At 36.4% G+C, this 22,265-nt stretch overlaps 1 protein-coding gene across 1 annotated transcript; it reads left to right on the plus strand.

Moving 5' to 3' along the window:
* Positions 1 to 24: 24 nt before the first annotated feature.
* LRRC34 (leucine rich repeat containing 34) lies at positions 25 to 21,380 on the plus strand (the record flags this gene model as incomplete). Its single annotated transcript, XM_081067283.1, is given in 12 exon segments — positions 25 to 70; positions 73 to 180; positions 3,218 to 3,338; positions 3,851 to 3,969; positions 4,067 to 4,131; positions 5,114 to 5,197; positions 8,733 to 8,861; positions 11,314 to 11,409; positions 13,704 to 13,858; positions 14,264 to 14,419; positions 15,036 to 15,162; positions 16,182 to 21,380. Coding segments are annotated over 12 exon segments (1,410 nt in total). The 3' UTR covers positions 16,386 to 21,380.
* Between the last annotated feature and the right edge of the window lie 885 nt (positions 21,381 to 22,265).

Consider the following 22,265-nt stretch of genomic DNA (forward strand, 5'->3'; position numbering starts at 1 on the left):
GCCGCTCAGGGGACTGGCAGGCGCATGCGCCCGGTCGTCATGACAACGCTGCCACGCGGGCCGTGGGGTCGGGGAGCATGTGGCGCAGCCGGGAGGGTGCCGCTCCAGCCAAGTCCCCAGCTGCCCCTGGCGTCCCCACCCCGAGCCCTAGGCCGGCCTGGGTCTTAGCGGACCGTAGGGGTAAGAAGGGGTGACCTTCCGCGCTCGCCGGGCCTGGAAAAAACGCGCACGGGGGGCCGGAGCCCGAGCTGCTGCGGGGTCTCGCCAGCCGTTTCCACGAGTAGGCTGGGCGCCGAGGCAGCGTGGCGGGAGGATGTCCTGTGAGCCCCAGCAGTGGCCGGGATTTGGGGTACCCCCCGAACGCAGGCAGAAAGAGAGCCCCAAGGCCCCACGAGGGATTCCCCTCTCTCAGCGCGGTAGATGGTCCTGAAGGGAGGTGTCTGTCGCTTTGCTCTTACGGCCTGGTCTCAGGGAAGGATGACCGGGGGCTCTTCGCGGGCCCCCTTTTGTGGAGAGAGCAGGGCCCAGGTGGGCAAGAGGGTCTTGAGACTTTGCACCTCTAGGCACCTCCGTTTAAAATATTTCTGCGCCCATGAATTATCAGTAGCAGAGGAAACAGCCTGCACGACCCTCTTCCCCCTATAGTTTACATTTTTGGTGCTTCTTTTTTATTTTTTTAATTAGTTTCAGGTACACAAGACAAAGTAATACTTAGACGTTTATCATTTATATCCCTCACACTGTGTGAACCCCTTTCCCCCCATCCACTATCCCTCTGACATCGAGGATGCTTGTTTTAAAGCGTGTGCTTGTAGAAATGGAACTGTGCTAGAAGTCTCACTGCACCCGTGAGATGGGCTTTGTTATTCTCTGACTTTAGCATAAAGAGGAAATTTAAGCTCTGAAAATTGAAGTAACACGTTTAAAGTTACATAGGCACCCAAGTCTGATTTACTTTTGACCCTTGGATTTCCCAGTACTTGGCTGTTCCAGCGTAGGAGGGCATACGGAACCTCCCAATGAGCCCTTTCTCTAGAAATTATAAAACGTGCTGCTAGGTGAAAAACTGTTTGGAATTCAAGGCTTAGGCGTGGATGAAAAATGAAATTTGGGTTAGATTCTTGACATTTACTTGCATAGCTGGTTTTTCCTAGTTTTTGCTTCACAGTTTAAAGACTGATTTATTATTTTACTTCTAAAGTGTAGGAAATGAATTATTGGTGCCATAAAATCCTGAAACAATACATAGGTGAATTTTAAAAGGATAGTAGAAATATATAGTAGACTTTTAAATACTTGAAAGCCATGGCCAGGTAAATATTCTTGTAATGGAAGATTCCTACATTCACAAAAAACGTAAATTGTGAGTCTGATACATTTCTTCTCATCCTGGGTGTGGTGCAGCCAGCTGAGGGCAGGCACTGAACCTCAGAACTTCAGGGCAATCCTCTCCAATTGTTAATACCAAAGAAGGTAGTATCCAGAAGGGAGGAAAGAAGTCCAACTCCAACAAGTAAACTTGCTTTGTTTCCTGTCTGAGACGCTAAAGTAGCATTTTCTAGATTGCCTTCCATTTGAACCCTGGTTACATACTTGTATGTTTGGCAAATAGAGCATTTTTATCCTCCCTCCCCTCCAGGCTCAACAATTTGAAGAATCTGTGTACCCGAATGTTTTAAATGTCTTGAGAAGTGTTGTAGGTAGGAATCTCTTTAGCTGTGTTTAATTCAGCACTTCTCAAACTTATTTGACAATAAAACCCACTGTGTTTAGAACATCTCTGATCATCTTGTAGAAGATGAATATTCTGCAGATCGCAGTTGGGGAAATAGTGTGCTAAGATATTATTTAAATACATGAAAATTAACTAAAATAAATGAAGGATTTCTTATGTACATACATCCACAAGACAGAAATTATACTGGCATTAAAATTCTTCAGAGAATATCTAATAACTAGGAAAAACTGCTCATGATATGTTAACTGAAAACAAAAAGGATACAGAGCTATACTTAAATATTCCAATTTTCTTTAAAAATACATATAAAAGAAAAACAATAAGGAAATATCCCGAGACCTCAACTCTGATGGTTCCTTGGTAGTGGGATTGCTGATGAATGTTTATTTGATTTTTGATACTGAAATTTCCCAGTTATCTGGAATAAGTGTGGGTTATTTACTATTTTTTAAGCTTATTTTTAAAAACTAAGAAAAATTTATTTGCTGTCATTTTTAATATAAATATTACTCACCTTAAATATTTGCAAATTTGTTTAGCAAACTCTTTAGTCCATATAGTGCAGAATCCACTCAGCAAAGGACGTCTTTGAGATGTAGAGACTTAGAGAAGCTGGCTCCTAAAAATACCAGCCTAGTTGGGTAGTGAGATGTCTGAGCACAGATTTTTAAAGACACAAACACAAAAGGGAGGACAAAACAAAGATAGTGGGAGGCCTGCATCTTGAAAAAAGATGTGTTTAAAGTAATAGCCCAACAGTAAAACCATAAAGAAAGCTGCAGGTGTAACAGAGGAAGGAGATCTCAACTGCTTTCTTTCTGTCTTCTTTGTTAAGGACTGAAAGGAAAAATCACCTATAGAAAGAGAAACTAGAAGGCAGGGTAGGTGATGGGCGTCTGTGAACCAGGCCTCAGCTTAGTGTTAGGAAGAACCAATAGAACTGTATTCAAAGATGCAATCAGCCTGCACAGTGTAAAGCGTATTCAAGATGCCAAAGGGACTTAGTGATTTTTCAGATTCCTTTTGAATTTAGATTCTCTGATGAAACTGTCATTATTTGAAGCCATCATAAGAAAAATGTGGCTGAGTGGAAAGAAGCTTTGCAGTCAGTTTGTTTCTGTACTGTACCCTTATTAACTGCATAAGTTTGGACAAAATATTTAATTTCTCTGATACCATTTTCCTCAGCTGCCAGGCCTGTTACATATGGAGGTTAGTTCTTTTATGTCTCTTCCAAGTTAGTGTTTATCACCCTCTGGGTGCTTCTATGGCTCTAGTTCTCCAAACAGCATTTTTATTCTCTCCCATTCCTTCCATCTATCTCCTCTTTGTTCTTGTCTCCTTTTCTTCCCCACCCCCGACTCTATACACATACACACATTTATATCTTTGAAAGATGTGTAATTGAGGGAGGGGGAAAGCTCCTGGGATAATTTACGTATGATGAAGGATAATGGTAATGCATTTATTTTTCAAAAGCTCCAGAACCTATTGGCAGTCTCCAGGAACATTATAATAATCTATGTAAGGAAACGTCCAAGAAAATTAATCCTTTTATATTGCATATACTCCAAGGAGTGGATGAAGAAATTGAACAGGGGTAAGGAAGACAAATACTTGGTTATATCAGTAATATTCACTGATATTCATCTGTGTGAAAATCTGGGAACACTGAGTGATTTCAAAGCCATTTGCAGATGCTTAGTAAAATGGACATACCTTTTGATTCCGAGAAGTAGATGACTGACACTTGTTAGTAGGTCTTAGAGGTAGTGGAGTACCCTGGAAAGAGTGTTAGACCCACAGCCTTCAAATCTGGACTCTGGATTTCTCCTTAACTCCTCCTGTGAGCTGGGTTTATACAAATCACTGAAATCTTCAGTGTGATTATCTGTCAAGTGGGGATACTTTTTGGGCGTGAGAGAGAAAATAGATAATATAGTATATGTTAAAGTGTTTTGCAAAATTTGCGATATACTACGTATTTAGTAGTTTTAAGTTACATGATGAAACTCTCTATTGTGGTACATGTTATCCGTGATGTTACTATTTACACATGAAGAAAAAAATAGTTTTATTTCTTTACTGGGTTTCTTGTTCGTATTTTAACAGATTGGAAGGAATCACATTAAACGTTGCTGGTAACAATCACTTAATACCAGTGGAAAGAGTAACGGGGGATGATTTTTGGATTCTTTCCAAAGTTTTGGAGAAGAATCCCTACATTAATGGTATGTCTCCTTAAAAATCATTACTCCTGCTTTCATTTTCCTGATTTTAAGTATTCGTTATAAGGAATATCAGCTTCTCTTCATCTGTGTTCTTCAGGTTTGGATGTTAGATATAACCTCCTATGTGATGTTGGCGCATACTATGCTGCAAAACTGCTTCAGGTATTATTTTACTACAAAATGTTTTCGGTCATTTCATTGTTTTCCTCCCAGGAGCCAGTTAAGAGCTAGTCCGTTCTTTGGAATGTGCAGGGTTTGAGCATGCTAAGCCTAAGTTCACACTTTATTGCTGAGACACCCAAGCTGAAATGCTGCATTTATAGTTGCATTTTTTACAAAATAAAGTACACCAGTCAGAGAAGGTGTACTTAAAGAAAAGGCCTTGTTTCAACCTCAGAAGATCAACAAATATGTGTTTGTATTTTCAGTTAAAATGTTTAACGTGGCATATGTCATTTTCTTTTGAGTCCTCAATTGCATTTGGCTTTTTAATTTCCTGACTACTTGTCCAAATCTCTCCTGCTGAAAGTGCTTCGAATGAGCTTAAAATGATCCTAAAGTTCTTATATTCATGAAATGGTGCACAATGTAAGGGTGGAGTGAAGATAAAAAAAATGAAGGAACTGTGTTATTCTCAGCAAACATAAGTAAAAATGCTGCAAAAATCATCATCAAAATGTTCTTAGTTCTGTTTACAGTGAAACCAACTAGTCTAATGGCACACAGACAAAACACTAGTTTTGCAGAATGTCAAGGGTCCTGACTCTGCTGTATTTATACTTAAAATACTATACTGAAAATCCATTTGTGCATTTGGTCTCAGTGGAGCTGGTAACTAGAACTCCCGACTCATCTTTTGCAAACTTGTACATACTATGGTTAAATACATAAAGCACAGCCATACTTTGAATCATTGGTCAAAACTAAACAGTCTTTTTCTTTCATATAAATTGCAATTATATTTATGTTTAAATGGGAATAGTGAGGTTTTTCCTTAATGGTAGTTTCTTTTGCTAAATTTGCAGATTTTCTGGTTAACAAAGATTTTTTTTTGGAATACTTAATACTTAAATACTTAAATAAAGCAGCTCATTATTTATTGATTTCTAATACATATGTAATAGTTTCTTTTCTCTCCTTATAGAAACAATACAATCTCATTTACTTAAACCTTATGTTTAATGATATTGGGCCTGAAGGTGGAGACTTGATTGCTAAAGCACTATATGTAAGTAGTTGTATACCTCAAACTAACATTGCATTTGGGAATTTTAACTTCTGATAGCTTGACACCAACAGAATCAAATGTTAATATGAACTTATTTTAATGTTGTAGGAATGTATATTTTTATTACACTTTAATTTATTAGACTGGACATTACATGAGCACTTTTGAACTCCTTTTTAAAATGGTTTTGTTAAGATATAATTCACAAATACAAAATTTAGCCTTTTAAATTCACCACTCGCAAGAATAAATAAATGAATGAATGAATGAATGAATTCATTCATTCATTCATCCCTCGCAGCTTTTAGAACATTTTCATCCACCAGAGAAGTAATGTGCCCAGTAGCAATCCCTTTCCATGCTTCTCTCCCTCACTCCCCAGCCGCTAATCTACTTTTCATCTATGAATTTGCCTATTCTGGACATTTCATATAAGTGGAATCATACAAAATGTGGCCTTTTGTGATTGGCTTAATGCTTCCAAGGTTTATCCTTTTCATCTCCATTGTAGGGGTATATCACATTTTGTTCATCCATCATTAATGGACATTTGGGTTTCCACTTTTTGTCTCTAATGAGTAATGCTACTATGAATATGTGCACATATTTTTGTGTACTCATTTTTTATTTTCTTGGGCATATACCTAAGAGTGGAATTGCTAGATCATTTGGTAACTATTTAATATATATATTTTTATTAGTTTCAGGTATACAAAACAATGTAATAGTTACACATTTATACACTCCTCACAAAGTGATAATCTCCCTAATCTGCTACCCCTCTGACACTGTATATAGCTGTTACAATTCCATTACTATATTCCCTGTGCTGTACTCCACATCCCATGAATGAATACACACACACACACACACACACACACGTATTTAATTATAGTTGACATTCAATATCATTCAACTTCAGCTACAGGTGTATAGCACAGTGGACAGTGATCAGGCATCTACAGAGTCTATGAAGTGGTCTCCCTAATAAGTCCAGTGCCCATCTGGCACCTTACATAATCTTTACAGCATTATTGATTATATTCCCCAAACTGTGTTTCATATCCCTGTGGCTATATTGTGACTAATAATTTATACTTTCTAATCCCTTTACCTTCTCCCCCATCCCCACCCCCCTCCCATATAGCAACCATCAGTTTATTTTTCCCTATATCTCTGAGCCTATTTCTGTTTCATTTGTTTATTCTGTTCTCTAGATTCTACATATAAGTGAGATCATACAGTATTTGTCTTTCTCTGTCTGACTTATTTCACCTACCATAATGTTCTCTAGATCCATCCAATTGTTGCAAATGGTAAGATTTCATTCTTCTTTATGGCTGCATAATACTCCATTGTATAAATGTACCACAGTTTCTTTATCCAGTCATCAATCGATGGGTATTTCTCTTGTTTCCATGTCTTGGCTATTGTGTATAGTGCTGCAATAAACAAAGGGGTGCATATATTTTTTTTGAATTAGTGTTTTGGATTTCTTTGGATAGATACTCAGGAGTGGAATTGCTGGATCATAAGGTAGGTCCATTTTCAATTTTTTGAGGAACCTCCATACTGATTTCCATAGTGGCTGCACCAATCTGCAATCCCACAACAGTGCACGAGGGTTCCCTTTTCTCCACATCCTCACTAGCACTTGTTGATTTATTGATGATAGCCGTTCTGATTGGAGTGAAGTGCTTGTTGTGGTTATTTGCATTTCTCTAATGATTGGTGATGTTGAACATTTTTTCATGTCTTTTTGTCATCTGTATGAGAAATGTCTCTTCATGTCCTCTGCCCATTTTTTAATTGGGTTGTTTTTCGGTGTTGAGTTGTATGAGTTTTTTAATAAATTTTGGATATTAACCCCTTATCAGATGTATCATTGGCAAATATCTTCTCCCATTCAGTAGGCTGCCTTTTTGTTTTATTGATCGTTTCCTTTGCTGTGAAGGAAATCATCAATATTTTTTCTTTTGTTTCCCTTGCCTGAGGGGATATATCAGGGTGATGTCTTCAAATTTACTTCCTATATTTTCTTCTAGGAGTTTTATGGTTTTGGGTGTTACATTTATGTCTTCAATCCATTTTGAATTTATTCTTGTATATGGTGTAAGAAGGTGGTCCAGCTTCACTTTTTTGCATGTGTCTGTCCAGTTTTCCCAGCACCATTTATTAAATAGAGTGTCTTTACCCAATATAAAATCTTGCTTCCAGTGTCATAGAGTAAATAACCATATAGGCAAGGACTTAATCTGTTTAATATTTTGAGGAGCTGCTAAACTATTTTCCAAAGTGGCTGTCCCTTTTTACCAACAATCTATGAGTGTTTCGATTTCTCCACATCCTCACCAGCATGTTATCTTTTTTATTTATAGCCATCCTAGTGGGTATGAAGAGGTTTTGTAGTTTTGATTTGCTTTTCGCTAATAAATAGTGATATTGAGCATCTTTTCATGTGCTTTTTAGTCATTTATGTATCTTTGAGAAATGTCTATTCAAATGCTTTCCCCATTTTTAAATTGGATTTGTCCTTTTGAGTTGTAAGAGTTCTTTATATATTCTGGATACAAGTACCTTATCAAATATGTATTTTGCAAATATTTGCTCTCATTCTGTAGATTGCCTTTTCATTTCTTAACGGTGTCTTTTGAGGTACAAATTTTTTATTTTTATTTTTTTAATTTTGATAAAGTTCAGGGTTTTTTTGTTGTTGTTTGTGCTTTTGGTGTTATATCTAAGAAGGCTTTGCCTATTCCAGTCACAAAGAGTTACACTTGTTTGTTTATTTTTCTTGTCTAATTGCCCTGTCTAGAACCACCAGTACAGTGTTAAATAGAAGAGGTAAAGGGACATCCTTGCCTTCTTTCTGCTTTTAGGGGAGTTTGAATTAGTTTTAAAGATAATTATTTGCACTTACATGTCCTAATATTTATTCATTAGGACAATAAAATGTCTGTAATTTTCTTTGTGAAAGATTTATCCAAAGAGTGGAATAAGAGAAGGCATTAAACTGCAAATGTCTCAGAAATATCTCCTTAAAAGTAATATAAAGGGAATAGGAAGTGACTGCTTAATTGGGTACAGGGTCTCCTTTGTGGGTGATGAAAATGTTTTGGAACCAGCTGGAGGTAATGGCTGAACAACATTGTGAATATGCTAAAAGCCAGTGAATTGTACACTTTAAAATGGTAAATTCTGTGTTACATGAATTTCATCTCAATAAAAAAACAGTGGTATAATTTTCTTAGAAGAGAAATTTATAGATTTCTCCAATGAAAGGAAATTTTATTAAAAATCTGCTTCATTGACTGGTCATTGTTTGGGCATGTTTCCTGGACATTCTTTCTACCAAACTATTAAACTAGATTTTTATCTATTTTGGGAAATTGAATGATACCTTGAAGGAATATATCTTATCTCCATGAAAAATTGATGAGTCTGCACATAGCAATATAGTCGCCTAACTACTGTAATCTAAAGAGAATTCTGTGGATGAAAAATTTAGCCAATTTATGATTCTTTTCCTTTTCAGAAGAATGTAACTCTGAAATACCTAAGAATGACGGGAAACAAGATTGAAAATGAAGGTGGAATGTCTTTTGCTGCAATGCTACAAATTAATTCATCCTTAGAGAAGTTAGATCTGGGTGACTGTGATCTGGTGAGTAAATTGGTTATGAGAAAATCACCCAAATAGTGGATCATTCTCCCCAGAAACTATTACAGAGAATTGTTTGAGTCCAGCTAAATGACAGCCTTATGAATGATTTAGCTTGCCTCAAATGTCTAATATCAGAGGAAAAATTTTTTTTTTAACCTAGGCATAATAATGGTGACTGTTAATAAAATCAGATTATAGTAAATAATACTATGGACTTTTATCCAGCATAATAAAAATCTTTCTAAATGTCCATCCATAATGCTTCTTAACCTGTATGGGATTTTAAAAGGAAAAAGATTGTGTTCATTTTAATTAAACAAATACTACTTCATTAGTATAATATACACTTTTTTTTTTTACTTTTGGAAACATTTTGGAGTAGTTATTGTAGCATACAAACCTAAAATTATGATGCTAAAAGCTGCTCTGGGCTTTCATCTGGCCTGATAATGAGAAGTGTGTGTTTTTGCATGTCTTCAAATTCCAGGCTTCAATTTCTCAAGCATGCTTGCAAACCTTGAGGCCAATTGGGAACCTGTTGTATAGATTAATGCAAAATCAATGGGACATGCAAACTATAAGATGGACCAGGAGGCTCTTTGGGGTAATAGGTCCTGAAGCTTAAAATAGTAGTAATTGGTGGCTGCCGGTTAGCTCAGTTGGTAGAGCGCGGTGCTCGGTGCTCTTAACAACAAGGTTGCCGGTTCGATCCCCACGTGGGCCACTATGAGCTGTGCCCTCCACAACTAGATTGAAACAACTACTTGACTTGGAGCTGATGGGTCCTGGAAAAACACACTTAAAATAAATAAAAAGTTAAAAAATAAAATAGTAGTAGATGCAACCATGGATGGTCTGGGAAAACATTAATTCAATATGTATTGTCTATACATACCAGTCACAATCCTAGATTCTAGGGATATAGATTCTAGGGATACAGGAGTGCATCGGATGTGGTCTCTGCCCTTACAAAGCTTATATTTAGTTGGGAAAATTATCAGTAAACAAATAAAGTGCACCGAAGATGGCCAAGTACTCTGATAATAGGGAGAAGATAATTTGCATGATAGAATGGTTGCCTAAGATCTGAGGAAGTAATACCTAGGATGAGAAGGATGAGAAAAAACTACATGAAGGAACAAAAAAATCATGAAGGATGAGAAAAAACTACATTGGAGAGGGTCCATGGCAGAACATTCTAGGCAAGGGGTCCAGGTACAGACTAAGACAGTGCTTCTCCAGGTGTGGTATGGATACCATTACTGATACAGATTGACATGATTTTAATACTCATGTAGTTGCTTTGTTTACTGCAAGAGATGATGGTTTTCCATTTATGGTAGTGATACAGAGTTTTAAAATAAAGTGAGAAAGTAAGTTGATTTAATGGAAAAGTATTAGGTACATGGTAAAACTGATATTCAAATAGGCAAAAATCATGAGAGGGACATGAATAATATCAAGTCTGGCAGGTTTAAAGAACTGAAGAGCCAGGTGGCTGGACAGAGGAAGCTATAAAGAGTGTATCACAGTGAAGGTGGAGAGGTTCACAGAGGCCAGATCCAGCAAGGCTGTGTGGGTGTGGGTGTAGGTCATGGGCCAGGGGAAGAAGAGGGGATTTTGTTGTAAATGCAAATCATGGAAAGGCCTTAAGTTGAGGGGTGACATGATGAGATTGGTGCTTCTAAAAGATCATTCTGGTTTCTTTGTGGGGAATTAGAGGGTTGCAAGAGGAAGCCCACTGACCACTTAGGAAGTTAGGAAGTTGCTGCAGTGGTTCATGTGTTCGATGAGGAGTGGGGGTGGGGTGGTAGCCATAGAGATGACTAATTTGAGACATCTTTTGGAGGCAGAGTCTGAGACTTACTGATCAACTGTATGGGAGGGTAAGTCGGAGGACGTGTGTAGTGAGAGGAGGCACAGGTTTTCTGGCTAACAGCTGGGTGTGGTATCCATCACTGAGATGGGGGAAGGGTAGGCTCTTCCGGTGAGGTAGAGAGGGGGGTCTGTGGGAGCTGTGAAAAATGTGACTCGTAACCCGTTCCCGTCACACGCACTTAAAGTACAAGTATGACTATAAGGATATGTGTCCGCAGTACTGTAGAGCCCTAGCTGGGATCCACGTGTGCATCTGAGGTCTGCATCATCGAGAACTCTGAGGGCTTAGGAGCAAACCTAGAAGCAAACACCCGAGGAAATGGATGCTGAAACTTTAAGAAAAGTCCCCATGAATGCTGTAAATAAATGTTAGTGCAGGGAGACACGAGCAGAGTAACAATTCATTTCTGAATTTGATCAACCAACATACAATTGAAAGAGCAGGAAATGGTTAAACTTTTTAAAAACACAATTTTGATTTATCAGATTCCAGATTACTAATCTTGAAATATTTATGTAGGGAGGTTAATTTATAGGATTTGTCGGTTTCCTTAATGAATTTACCTGTTTTTAGGGAATGCAAAGTGTGATAGCATTTGCTACAGTCCTAACTCAGAACCAAAAAATTAAAGGAATAAATCTAAACCGACCTATACTGTATGGTGAACAGGTATGTATTTAAAGTGATGGTGGTTAATATTACCACATGTGAATAAAACAAAGGTACTACTTAATGTTATGTCAAGATTCCCACATGCATTGTAGTTTTAGAATTGTAAACTACTGTTTACAAAGAAAACTTTTAAAGGAAAATCACTTCTTGATAAGAGTTTTATAACTAAATATGATTTTAGATGTTGTTTACTTAAGCAGTAAACGTCATTTTTTTCTCGTAAACTCAAATTCTCATTGAGTAAACCTGTGATGGGCAAAGTAGTTACGATGAAAGCTTAAATAAAGTTTTAAAAGCTGGATAATAAACCTGGTATGAACTGTTTTCTTGTTTCTGTTATATTGATGTGACTGAACCATTGTACCTTTGAAATGATTTTTACTCTTAAGGCCTCTCCTTGCTCCTTAACGTTAAGGAGCTTTTCTCTTATGAGTTGTAAAAAGCTAGGGAATAAGATCTTATTTGATTGATTTAAAGAAAAACAGAGTTATCTACTATTTTTAAAAAGGTTCAAAGTACTTTATATAGTTTTTAAACTATCTACCTCACCGTTCCCTATTAGTAATTGAGAATTAACCATATTTTTCAAGTAGTTTTCATATTCACAAGTGTTTTGCATGCTTTGCCCACATAGATCTCTCCCTTTGAATTATCTCTGCACTTTTCTGTATCAAAATTTTTGGAATTTTACATTATGTTAATTGTTTCATGCACATACATCTAATCTGTTCAACAAGACACCCAGAATCCTCGAATGCAATAGCCCTACTTTAAAGACCAGCAAAATGCCTGGCTCAAAGTAAGCGTTCAGTGATTGCCCCATTCACGATTCACTCACTTAATTCATACTTGAATGCAGCCCTAGACTAGACCTGATGCTTCCTGCTAGAGATGAGTCACAGAAAGCACATGACCCTTGTCTTCAAGGAGCTTTCAGTCCACTAGGAGGGAGATCAACAAGTTTGGAGGGTGATATGCTCAGGGGTCCTTGGGAGCATGAGGGGGCATTGAAATCAATGCAGGGGCCGGTAAATTTCTCAGATTGAGGATCACAGGAGATGTGAAGGCTAAAATAAAAATTTTCCGGGTTAAATGAGGAAGCATGTTCAACTATATGAAGTTACATTAGAAGCACGATTCCTCTCTCAAATATGTTGAGTGGTGTCATTATTCCCAAATCCGCCTGAGAATAGTTATTAAAAGCCCAGGCTGTTTCTCAGGCCCAGGCGCCCGCTCTCAGCCTGTGCTCTAGGCAGTCAGCCAAACTAGCCGGCATCCTCTTCCTCCCCCAGGTGGCCCCCACCCTCTATCACTGAGTACCATTCTCCTCTTCAGTAGCACTGGAGAGGAATCCTGTGTGCTTTCTCATACTTTGCTGTTCTCAGATGTGGCCCTGCACACTGATTCCATTTAAGGGTTTTACTGTTCATTATCTGGGGAGCTTGGAAAAGTAACAATGCCAGATAAATAAAGTCACAAACTTAGTGAATGGAGCTAAAAAAAAAAAAAAAAAAAAAAATCCCTTCATTATTTGACACTAGTTCTCTCCCTTCATAAGCGTGGTCCCTCTTTCAAACTTCTTGACCTAAAACTGCGATCCATGTAAAACACAAATATGTATTGAGTATGTTCTCCGTTCCAGGCACCATGCAGAGCAACACTTGTCTCCCTTTGTGATCAGTTTGCATTTGTTAAGATCGCACACTACAGTTTCCCTTTGGGTATATATTTCATTGCCAAAGCAGTATTTTAAACATATCAGATACAGGATTATAGAATACTGAACTACGATAAATGCTTTTTAGTTTTCTATAGGACACTTACTTTGTGCCATGTACTTTTTTATTTAATTCTGTGAGGGAAGTATAATTTCACCTATTTTACAGAGAAAAATAACTGAGACTCAGATGAAATAATATGCCCAAAATCATATAGCTGGTAAAAGGCAAAATTAGCATTTGGACAGTTTAATTATAAAGCTCATCTACTACCTGCTATTGCTGTGTGGTTTCACTAAACTTTTATTAGTTTTTCTCAAAGTACTTGTACAGTGTTTCAGCATTTTACATTACTTAGGTCTTTTACAAGTGCCTGCTGCCTGTTTCTAAGACAGTAAAGATATCATTTATGGCAAAAATGATATTTTTTTAAAAGCCAGGCCAAACAAATGCAAATTGTAGACTAATCATCTTAACCGATATAATCTTTTTAAAAATCTAATTTAAATAACTTAGCATGTCTGGAATGTACTGCTTCAAAATTATATTTTAGAAAAAAGATTTTATTTTTAGGAAGAATCCACAGTTCATCTAAGCCACATGTTAAAAGAAAACCACTGCCTTGTTGAACTGCACATGAATAAGCATGACATGAGAAACGGTGGTATAAAACAGTTATGTGACGCTCTGTATCTGAACAAAAGCCTGCGCTACCTTGATGTCAGCTGGTAAGTGATAATTTGGACATAAAGTAATTCAGAAGTTAAATCATAGGAATAATCTACATAAATATTCATAGTACATAGGATGTTTTGTTAGAGACTAATTCCAAAGATTAGAAAATGCAACCACTGTTGTCAACTTTTTATCCTCAGCCTTATAATTTATTTAGTTTATACTGATACTAATCTCGTATTAACTTGAATGAGCAATTTAATTATGTAAACCAGAATGGAAACAACACTTTATGGCAAATTTTCACTAACTTTTTTGGAAATTGAATGATTAAAATAAATCTTTACTAAAATAGAAAGTACTATTTATTACTATATAACGGTTTTAAGCATGCTAGCTCTCTGAATAAAATAATACTACATATTTTCAAATATAACTACGTATTTTTCCTTTCCCAGCAATAAAATAACTCGTGATGGAATGGTGTTTTTGGCTGATGTACTGAAAAGCAATACTACCCTGGAAGTAATAGATCTTTCTTTTAACAGAATAGAAACTGCAGGAGCAAAGTATCTCAGTGAAACACTCACTTCACACAACAGGAGTCTCAAAGCGTTAGTATGGTTTTATATTTAACCAAAATAACAGAAAAACTTAAATTTTTAGAATACTAACCTCAATCCCCTTAACTCTTAAGATTCATGATGAAATATAAAAACTCAGTTTCTAAACTGACATAATATTAAGTTTACAGTAAACATTTCTATTTTCTTTTTCAAAAGTAGTATCTTTTAAAAATTAGATTGATTCTAGCTGATTGCTTAGGATTAATGAGAAAATTCTTTTTCTTATATTATCCTGAATTCTAATAGAAAAATCATAATAATTCAGTGTGACTGACTTAAAAATAAAAATGAATCGAAGAAAATATTAGTAGGATGGTTTTATCTTGACAAATGTATATGTAATACACCCCCAAATATTTACTGAATATAAAATGACAGTCGATTTAAGTGTAGGTAGTGCCACAGGTATATGACGCATACAATTCGAAAACTGTTGCGTGGATATTATAAATTACATGGTCGATATTTTGAGTACTGCATTAAATATATTTAAGAATAATGCAAAGACTTTACACAATAAAATGTAATAAATGTTGTTAACTTACCCATTTTCTCTTTGTGGAAGTATTCGTTTCCAGGGTTATTACTTTTTCTTTTTCCATAGTTTGTCCGTAGTCAGCAACAACATAGAGGGAGAAGGACTTGTTGCCCTTTCACAGTCAGTGAAAACAAATCTCACTCTCTCTAATATCTACATTTGGGGAAACAAATTTGACGAAGCTACATGTGTGGTAAGCTTTTTCTTCACTTAAAGTATTTCCTGGGATCTTCTCCATAACATCAGACATTGTTTACAATTATTGACAAGTGCCTTAGGAATGATTAGCGCATAGTGAAACACTACAGTTTTGATAAATCTTCACATTAAGTCCTAAAAATTAGCTACTGGAAAGTTTTATGTTTGAAATAGCAAGAGATACCAAATACTATATATGATTATAAACGTCACATACTAGAAGCTGTGTAAGTTGAGTGTAGAACTAATATGACAAGCTAAAGCAGAAAGCAACTAAACTTTTAAATCTTTTACTGTTTAAATTTTTGCCTTTCTCTATAATTGCAAACTTACTGACAAACAAGTTTAACATGTTTGTATGACACATAGTACCAATGATCCATAAAACATAGACAAAGAAATGTCTATAATGAAGAAATAATTAGGTAGCCAGCCAAGATAATATCAAATAATATGGGGATTGTCTCTAAGTCTAAATCTATAGGTCAGCTTCAGGGGGTTCATGAACTGCATACAGTTGTCTGCCAAAATCTGTGGTTGTTTATTCTTCTGAGAAGTGGGTCCCTGGCTATCATCATATCTTCAAGAGCATGTACAATAATCCTCACCCCTCATTTAAGAACCTCTGTGGGACTTGAAATTTTTGACCATGGGACCTTTGGTTTACAAAATTGGTAATACAGAGAATTGTTAACTCTGGGAGTCATTAAAAAAAAAAGAAAAATGTGCCTAATATATTAGAAGTAAGTTTTACAAGATTATAATTTCATTGTGTTAAGTTTTACAATTCATTTGTCATCAAACTTGAAACTTACAATTTCATTGTAAGTTTTACAAGATTATAATTTCAAATTAAATGATTAAAACCCTAACCACAATACTTGGAAAATATTAAAATTCAGCAGTTATTCAGAATATTTTATTTTAGACTGCAAATTAGCACAGCTAATTTGTTTAAGCACTGTAAAATGAGTATTTTCTTAATGATATAGTTTCTTTTCTTAAAAATCTTAGGCATATTCAGAGTTAATTCAAATGGGCTGTCTAAAACCAGACAATACAGATGTAGAACCGTATGTGGTGGATGGACGTGTGTACCTTGCAGAAGTCTCCAATGGCCTTAAAAAGCACTATTACTGGACACCAACTTACGGAGAAGCTTGCATCCACTCAGCTAATGCAGGTTTTAATCTTGTCCCAGTAGGTGAACATCTATGAAAACAAGCTGTAAAATAATTTTTACATATTTGTCTTACTACGTTCACATAGATTAATACTTTATTGCCTATTTTTTCTTTCATAATTTAGAACAAGTTATTTTAGTCACATGCATGACATGACTGTATTACATTTTGTATAACTGTCCAGTATGAAAAACTGAGTAGTGTAATTTTTTAGAAGAAATTTTACAAAACAAAGACTAAAATTTTAACCCTGGAGAAAGAAATCAAGAAACTAATTTATTTTTATAAAGAAAATATAACCAAGTAGTAAAATAGTAGACAAGGAAAGGTCATTACCGATATGCTAACTGAAAGTTGCCATGAACTGGTAAAAAGGTTTCAGATGGCAGATTCCCAGGAAATTCCAAGGGGTTTAGAGGTTGAAATTTTTATGTCTTATTTATGTATTACAGATGGGTATTGATACACTCTCACAAATATAGGCAAATACATATAAACATAGACATATATAAATACATATAAAAGTATACTTTCCAAACAAGCCGTGCTGCCAGGGGACTTTGTAAGATAGTTCTCTCTTTTGGAAGATGCCAGTAACACTTCAGTGATTTGATGACAAATGACTGTTGCCTGCAGCCAATCGTGTTTGCAAATAAACATTTCTAAGAGGCAACTGACACTATGACACTTCAATTACACACCTATATTCACAAATTTATGAATTCATACATACCAAGAAGAGGCTGCTTATCTGAATGACTTATTACTGCTCAAGCCAGGCCAAGTGTGAAAAATAATATGTGAACAGTTCTAAAAAGATACTTTAAAAATTAAGCTGAGGTTCTGCAGTCTAAAGTACCATCTATCTCTAAATGTTGAGAAAAGAGGTGGAATCAAGGTGATCAGCTTTATAGTTGTCAAAATACTGACCTTCACTTAAAGGATTGTGAATGCCTCAAATTGTTAAATATTTGTTCTAAACATTTAACATTAAAAAATACAAACATCTGCCATTGCCCATTCCTTTATCAAACAATTAAGACAAATATCCCCTATTATTTCATTATTTTTAAAGTTTAACAGGTCTTTCCTTATATTTAGCACCTAATACCACTTTTCCATACTCCCTGGGAAGGGGGGTTATAAAATGGGAAAATCATTTGAATAAATTATGTAAGGCATTATTTTCATTTAATTGTTAGAGGCACTGAGCCAGAAAAGACCTCCAACTCCATTCTCATGCTTTCAGAGATGTATTTGAATCATCCAGGATAGATGGTTGAGTCTATCAGGTTGAGTCTGTGCTGAAAAGCAAAACCTTAAAACATCTGGGATTGGTTGAAAAATACTCAGTAGTTTGTTTAATAACAAATATGTGAAAAGGTGGTGTTTTTTTTTTTTTAAAGATATTGTTTATATGTTATTTTAAAGAAAACTACCATAATCTGGTAATGGAATTTTAGAAATAACATGACCTTCCATTGATGTAAGAAAAACTTATTGAAGATTTGCTGTCAACGAATGTTTACAATGGAATCAACAAAACTGTAGAGACCACAGAATTCTATAAATGACTTTATGTATCCTGACACTTAAACTGGCTGATTCTACTAGCTGTTTATTTTACTCTTTGTTATTAGGTTTTATCAAACCTTATGTGACAATGTTCTCCTCTACATGTTTTAAAGCATATTTTCTCTCCATTTTAAGATCTCTCCTCTGCAGATACAGACTAGTTGGTTTTTTACTAAGTTCTTTTACATTACTACATGTTATATATATCTAAATATCTATCTAAAAAGCTGCATGTCCCAGAAAAGTCAATGTCTCTGTAATATTAAAAATGCAACAGAAAATGAATAAAATTTTGTTTTTTAATTAAATCTGAAAAACTGCAGAATCCAATGGATGCAATAAAACTATGCTATAGAAAAAGATATAAAATATAAACATTTAAAAAAACTGTCATTACATTTGGAAAAACATTAAGCTAGTGAGAAAACGCTACTCCTAGCAATGAAAGATCTATGTAGTAAATGCAAGCTTCAATAACAATATGACAAACTTCTTACATCTGAACCGGAGAGTTAGGATAGTTTGTCAGAACTACAGATGCTCAGTCAGCATTTTTTAAGTGTGGAGTATGAGAATCACCTGGGGCAAATGTTAAAAATACAGATTCTTAAGAGTCAGACCTACTGAATCAAAATTTCTAAGCACAGTCTGGGGAATCTGCATTTTTACAATCCAGGCCATCTTTAAACTCATTAATGTTTAAGAACAAGTGCTCTGGTTTTCTTGTTCAAACTTTTGGTTTTTTAAATATACACATGTACTTGTTTTAAATGGAAGTATAGCCATCAGACAGAAAAGAACACAAATCTTAAGTAAACAGCTAGATGAATTATCACAAAGCTACCCACCCACGAGTATAACACAGTTAAAGAGAGTAAATACCACGCGCTTCCCAAAAGCTCCTCCAACCCTCTTCCAATGGACAACCACTATCCTGACTTCTAAAACCAAAGTAGTTCTGCCTGTTTTCGTATTTTATATAAATGAAATCAAACAGTATATAGTTTTGTACCTGACTTCTTTTGCTCAACATTATATGAGTATGATTCATTTGTGTCAGACCAATGTAAAGCTTGGTAATGCAGCTGGCTTTTCCAGGCTACTTTCTGGTCCTGTGTGCTGTGGAGGGGACCCACAAATTCCCCCATTCTCCAAGAGGAGACTCGGAAGGTAGCTGATCAGGAAGCAAGTAGGTTTGCCTCCAGCCTGCAGTGGGGTGGGGTGGGGACAAAGTCCCAGAGAGCGGTTTCCAGGCTCTCGGCCTCATGTGGAAAGGTGCTGGCTCAATTATTGGATGGCCATCAGCTGTGATCAGATGGCCACCCGCTGTGGCTGGGTGGCTACCAGCTGTTACCGGTTAGCCATTAGCCACTAATGTAACAGCCAAGGCTACGCTGGTGGGTTGGTTGGTTGGCAGAGAAGCGGACAGTGGATTGCAATTAACAAGTGGGGGTTGTGGATTGCAGATCGTGTTGATCCTACTTCCTGTGTCTCGCCAGGCCACCAGCGAGACTGGGGTGCAGGAAGTCCCCTCGTTGGGGAACTGGCGGATGTTTGGATTTGTGTCTCAACCAGCCGCCATCGAGAATATAGTGGTATGACTCCCCTATCTATGGCTCCGTTGTTTCTTTTTGGCCTCACCATATTGTGTCCACGGCCGGGAGCAGGACCAGAAACCCTACATGTGCTAAACCTGTAACCTGACCTACACTGGACTGCTTGAGGCAGAGTTGCAGAAGTCTGAGTTTTCCATACCTAAGAGAACCATGAGGCCAATAGGATGCCCAGAGAATGAAAGAGCTGAAGATAGACTTTCCTGGTGCCATTATGTCAGGTAAGCCCCCTCCTCCATATAGCTGGACACCATTTTAGAAGACAAAGCACAGGAATATGAGCAATAATACTCCAAGAGTTTAAGCATTACCTTACTATATTATAATGTCTCCTATATATCAGGTTGGGTTTTAAAGTGGTTAGGACTAAAAGGTAATTTATCCCAGACTTCCCATTGGTGGGAGCTCAAGAGGCAAAACTGCATTTCCTTTGTACATATGAACTGTAATGAGTAAATATGCAACTATGTATGTTGTTTCCTTCCATTTTCCTCTTAGCAATCATCCTTTAAGAACCAAGTCAAATACAGCCTCGTATTGCAGTGCTGCAGATCACATTATACTCAATTTACAGTGTTTCAAATTTGAAAGCAAAAAAGCAAGAAATAGAGTGGTTTATACTTTTCAGATATTTGATAAAATAATCTTGTTTGCACCACACACTCTGCTTTTCAAACTAAATAGTACTCATTATGTCTTATCTACTACTCAAACCATACCCACCTGGCTTCTACTCCCAATTACCCAACGCAATGTTGTCTTTGATTGGCATCTATTTCTCCGTACCATGCAACCAGTACAAAACCACTTTTGTCTTCATGAAACTTGCACCACCCTGTTTTTTTCCTGTTATCACTTTCCATCACCTTCTCTTTTGCTTTTCTTTAAATGCATTTCCCACAAGATTTTGTTCTCATCATTTTATTTTCTTCTGTACCATCTCCCAGGCCTGCCTTAATAATTCTTATCACAATATTTATTAGCCTTATGCTGCAAGATTTGTATCTCTACTGTTAACCTCTCTTGGGTTTCAGGCCCCATTTCCAACTTCTGCTAGAGTATTTTCATGTGGCTATCTCACCACCAAATTCAGTCCATTCTAGTCTTCTCTTCCATTAACCTCCTCCTAACATTCCCTATCACAGTAATGGCATTATTTCAGTCAGGATCAAAACTTAGGTGTCTAAGTTGGGGCTAACTGCAAGGAACAAAAACTGACTCAAGCCTGTTTTGGAAAAAGGGGATTTACTCTAAGGATTTAACAGGCAAAAATTAAAAAAAATAAATCAGTGGCATCCAGGGACAAAGAAATGAAGCATAACTGTGTCACCTCAAGAATGGGACTGCAAAACTAGAAACCCAGGCCACAGGGCCTCAGTTGTTTGGTTCTGCAAATCTATTTCATCTCCTTGCTCTATAGATCGGCCTTCTCTGCTAATTCATAATTTCCTTTAGACTTTGGCTTGCTTCACTGACTCTGGGCCAGTTCTAAATGATCTTTTCACTTACATGTATACCTAAGTGTCAGAATTTCATAGTTCAAATTCTGGAGAAAGAACCTAACTAGCTCAGGGTGGGCGTGTGAGAACGTAAGTTATAAACTTGGCTATCTAATCTCATTCCTTCAGCATGGGCTAAGGGTAGAGTACAATTTCAAGTATGATAGTATAGAGAGCTGGGCATGCCTTGGGCTTCCTTCTCCTTCCTGTTTCATACTTTCCATTCTGCCTATCTCAGTCAGCTGTGTGCAAATTGTTTCCATCAGCCATCTGGTTTGCCTATCCACAAGAACAATGGTCCTTTCTCTGTCCATTCAACTCCTTTTGACTGCTCAGCATTTCCTTTCTGCCTTTCCCTGTAACACTGGACATTCTGACTTGTTTTATTCCAAGTTACATTCAGGCTTGTCTTTCCCATTTGACTATAAACTTACAGGTGAAATTTGTTGTATTTATCTTTGTAGCTTTATGTATTATTTCAATAACTTTCTAGCATTTGAAATACCAGGTATTTTAATCCAAGTATCTGTTCACAACGATGGTGTTTATTGTAATATATTCTTCTTGAAACTGAATACCGTATTTCTGGATGTTTACTATATTTATATAATTACCTATTCCTTAAATAAATACACCAAATCTTTCTCGAATGAATGCATGTAGGGGTTGCAGAGGACAGAAGATCAGACCATTTTACTGTCTCAAGTAGTTAATGATCCAATAACTAAATCCCAACACTGTTCATAAGTAATGAGTAAAAATGTAGAATTTACAGAAACTGCATTAAAATACAATCTCTTTTTTACTTGGTGGTATTTCTAGGTAAGTTCTAAAGACTCAAAATCTCTGAGTAAAGATGGAAAGTTTTATCAAGATCTTCATTTTATAAATGCTTGGCAAAGGAAGAACATCAAGAAATGTTTAGGATAATAGTTCTCAATGTGTGGCATACATTAAAATTGGCCGTGGGGCTTTGCCAGTATGTATACCATGTTTCCCTGAAAATAAGACCTAGCCGGACAATCAGCTCTAATGCGTCTTTTGGAGCAAAAATTAATATAAGACCTGGTAATACATATTATGTTTATTATACCCAGTCTTATATAAGACCCAGTGTTATGTTATGTATGTTATGTTATGTTTTATGTTATGTTATACCGGATCTTATATTAAAATAAGATTGGGTCTTATATTAATTTTTGCTCCAAAAGACACATTAGAGCAGAT

Source organism: Rhinolophus hipposideros (genome assembly GCF_964194185.1).
Source record: "Rhinolophus hipposideros genome assembly, chromosome: 2".
Lineage (NCBI taxonomy): Eukaryota > Metazoa > Chordata > Mammalia > Chiroptera > Rhinolophidae > Rhinolophus > Rhinolophus hipposideros.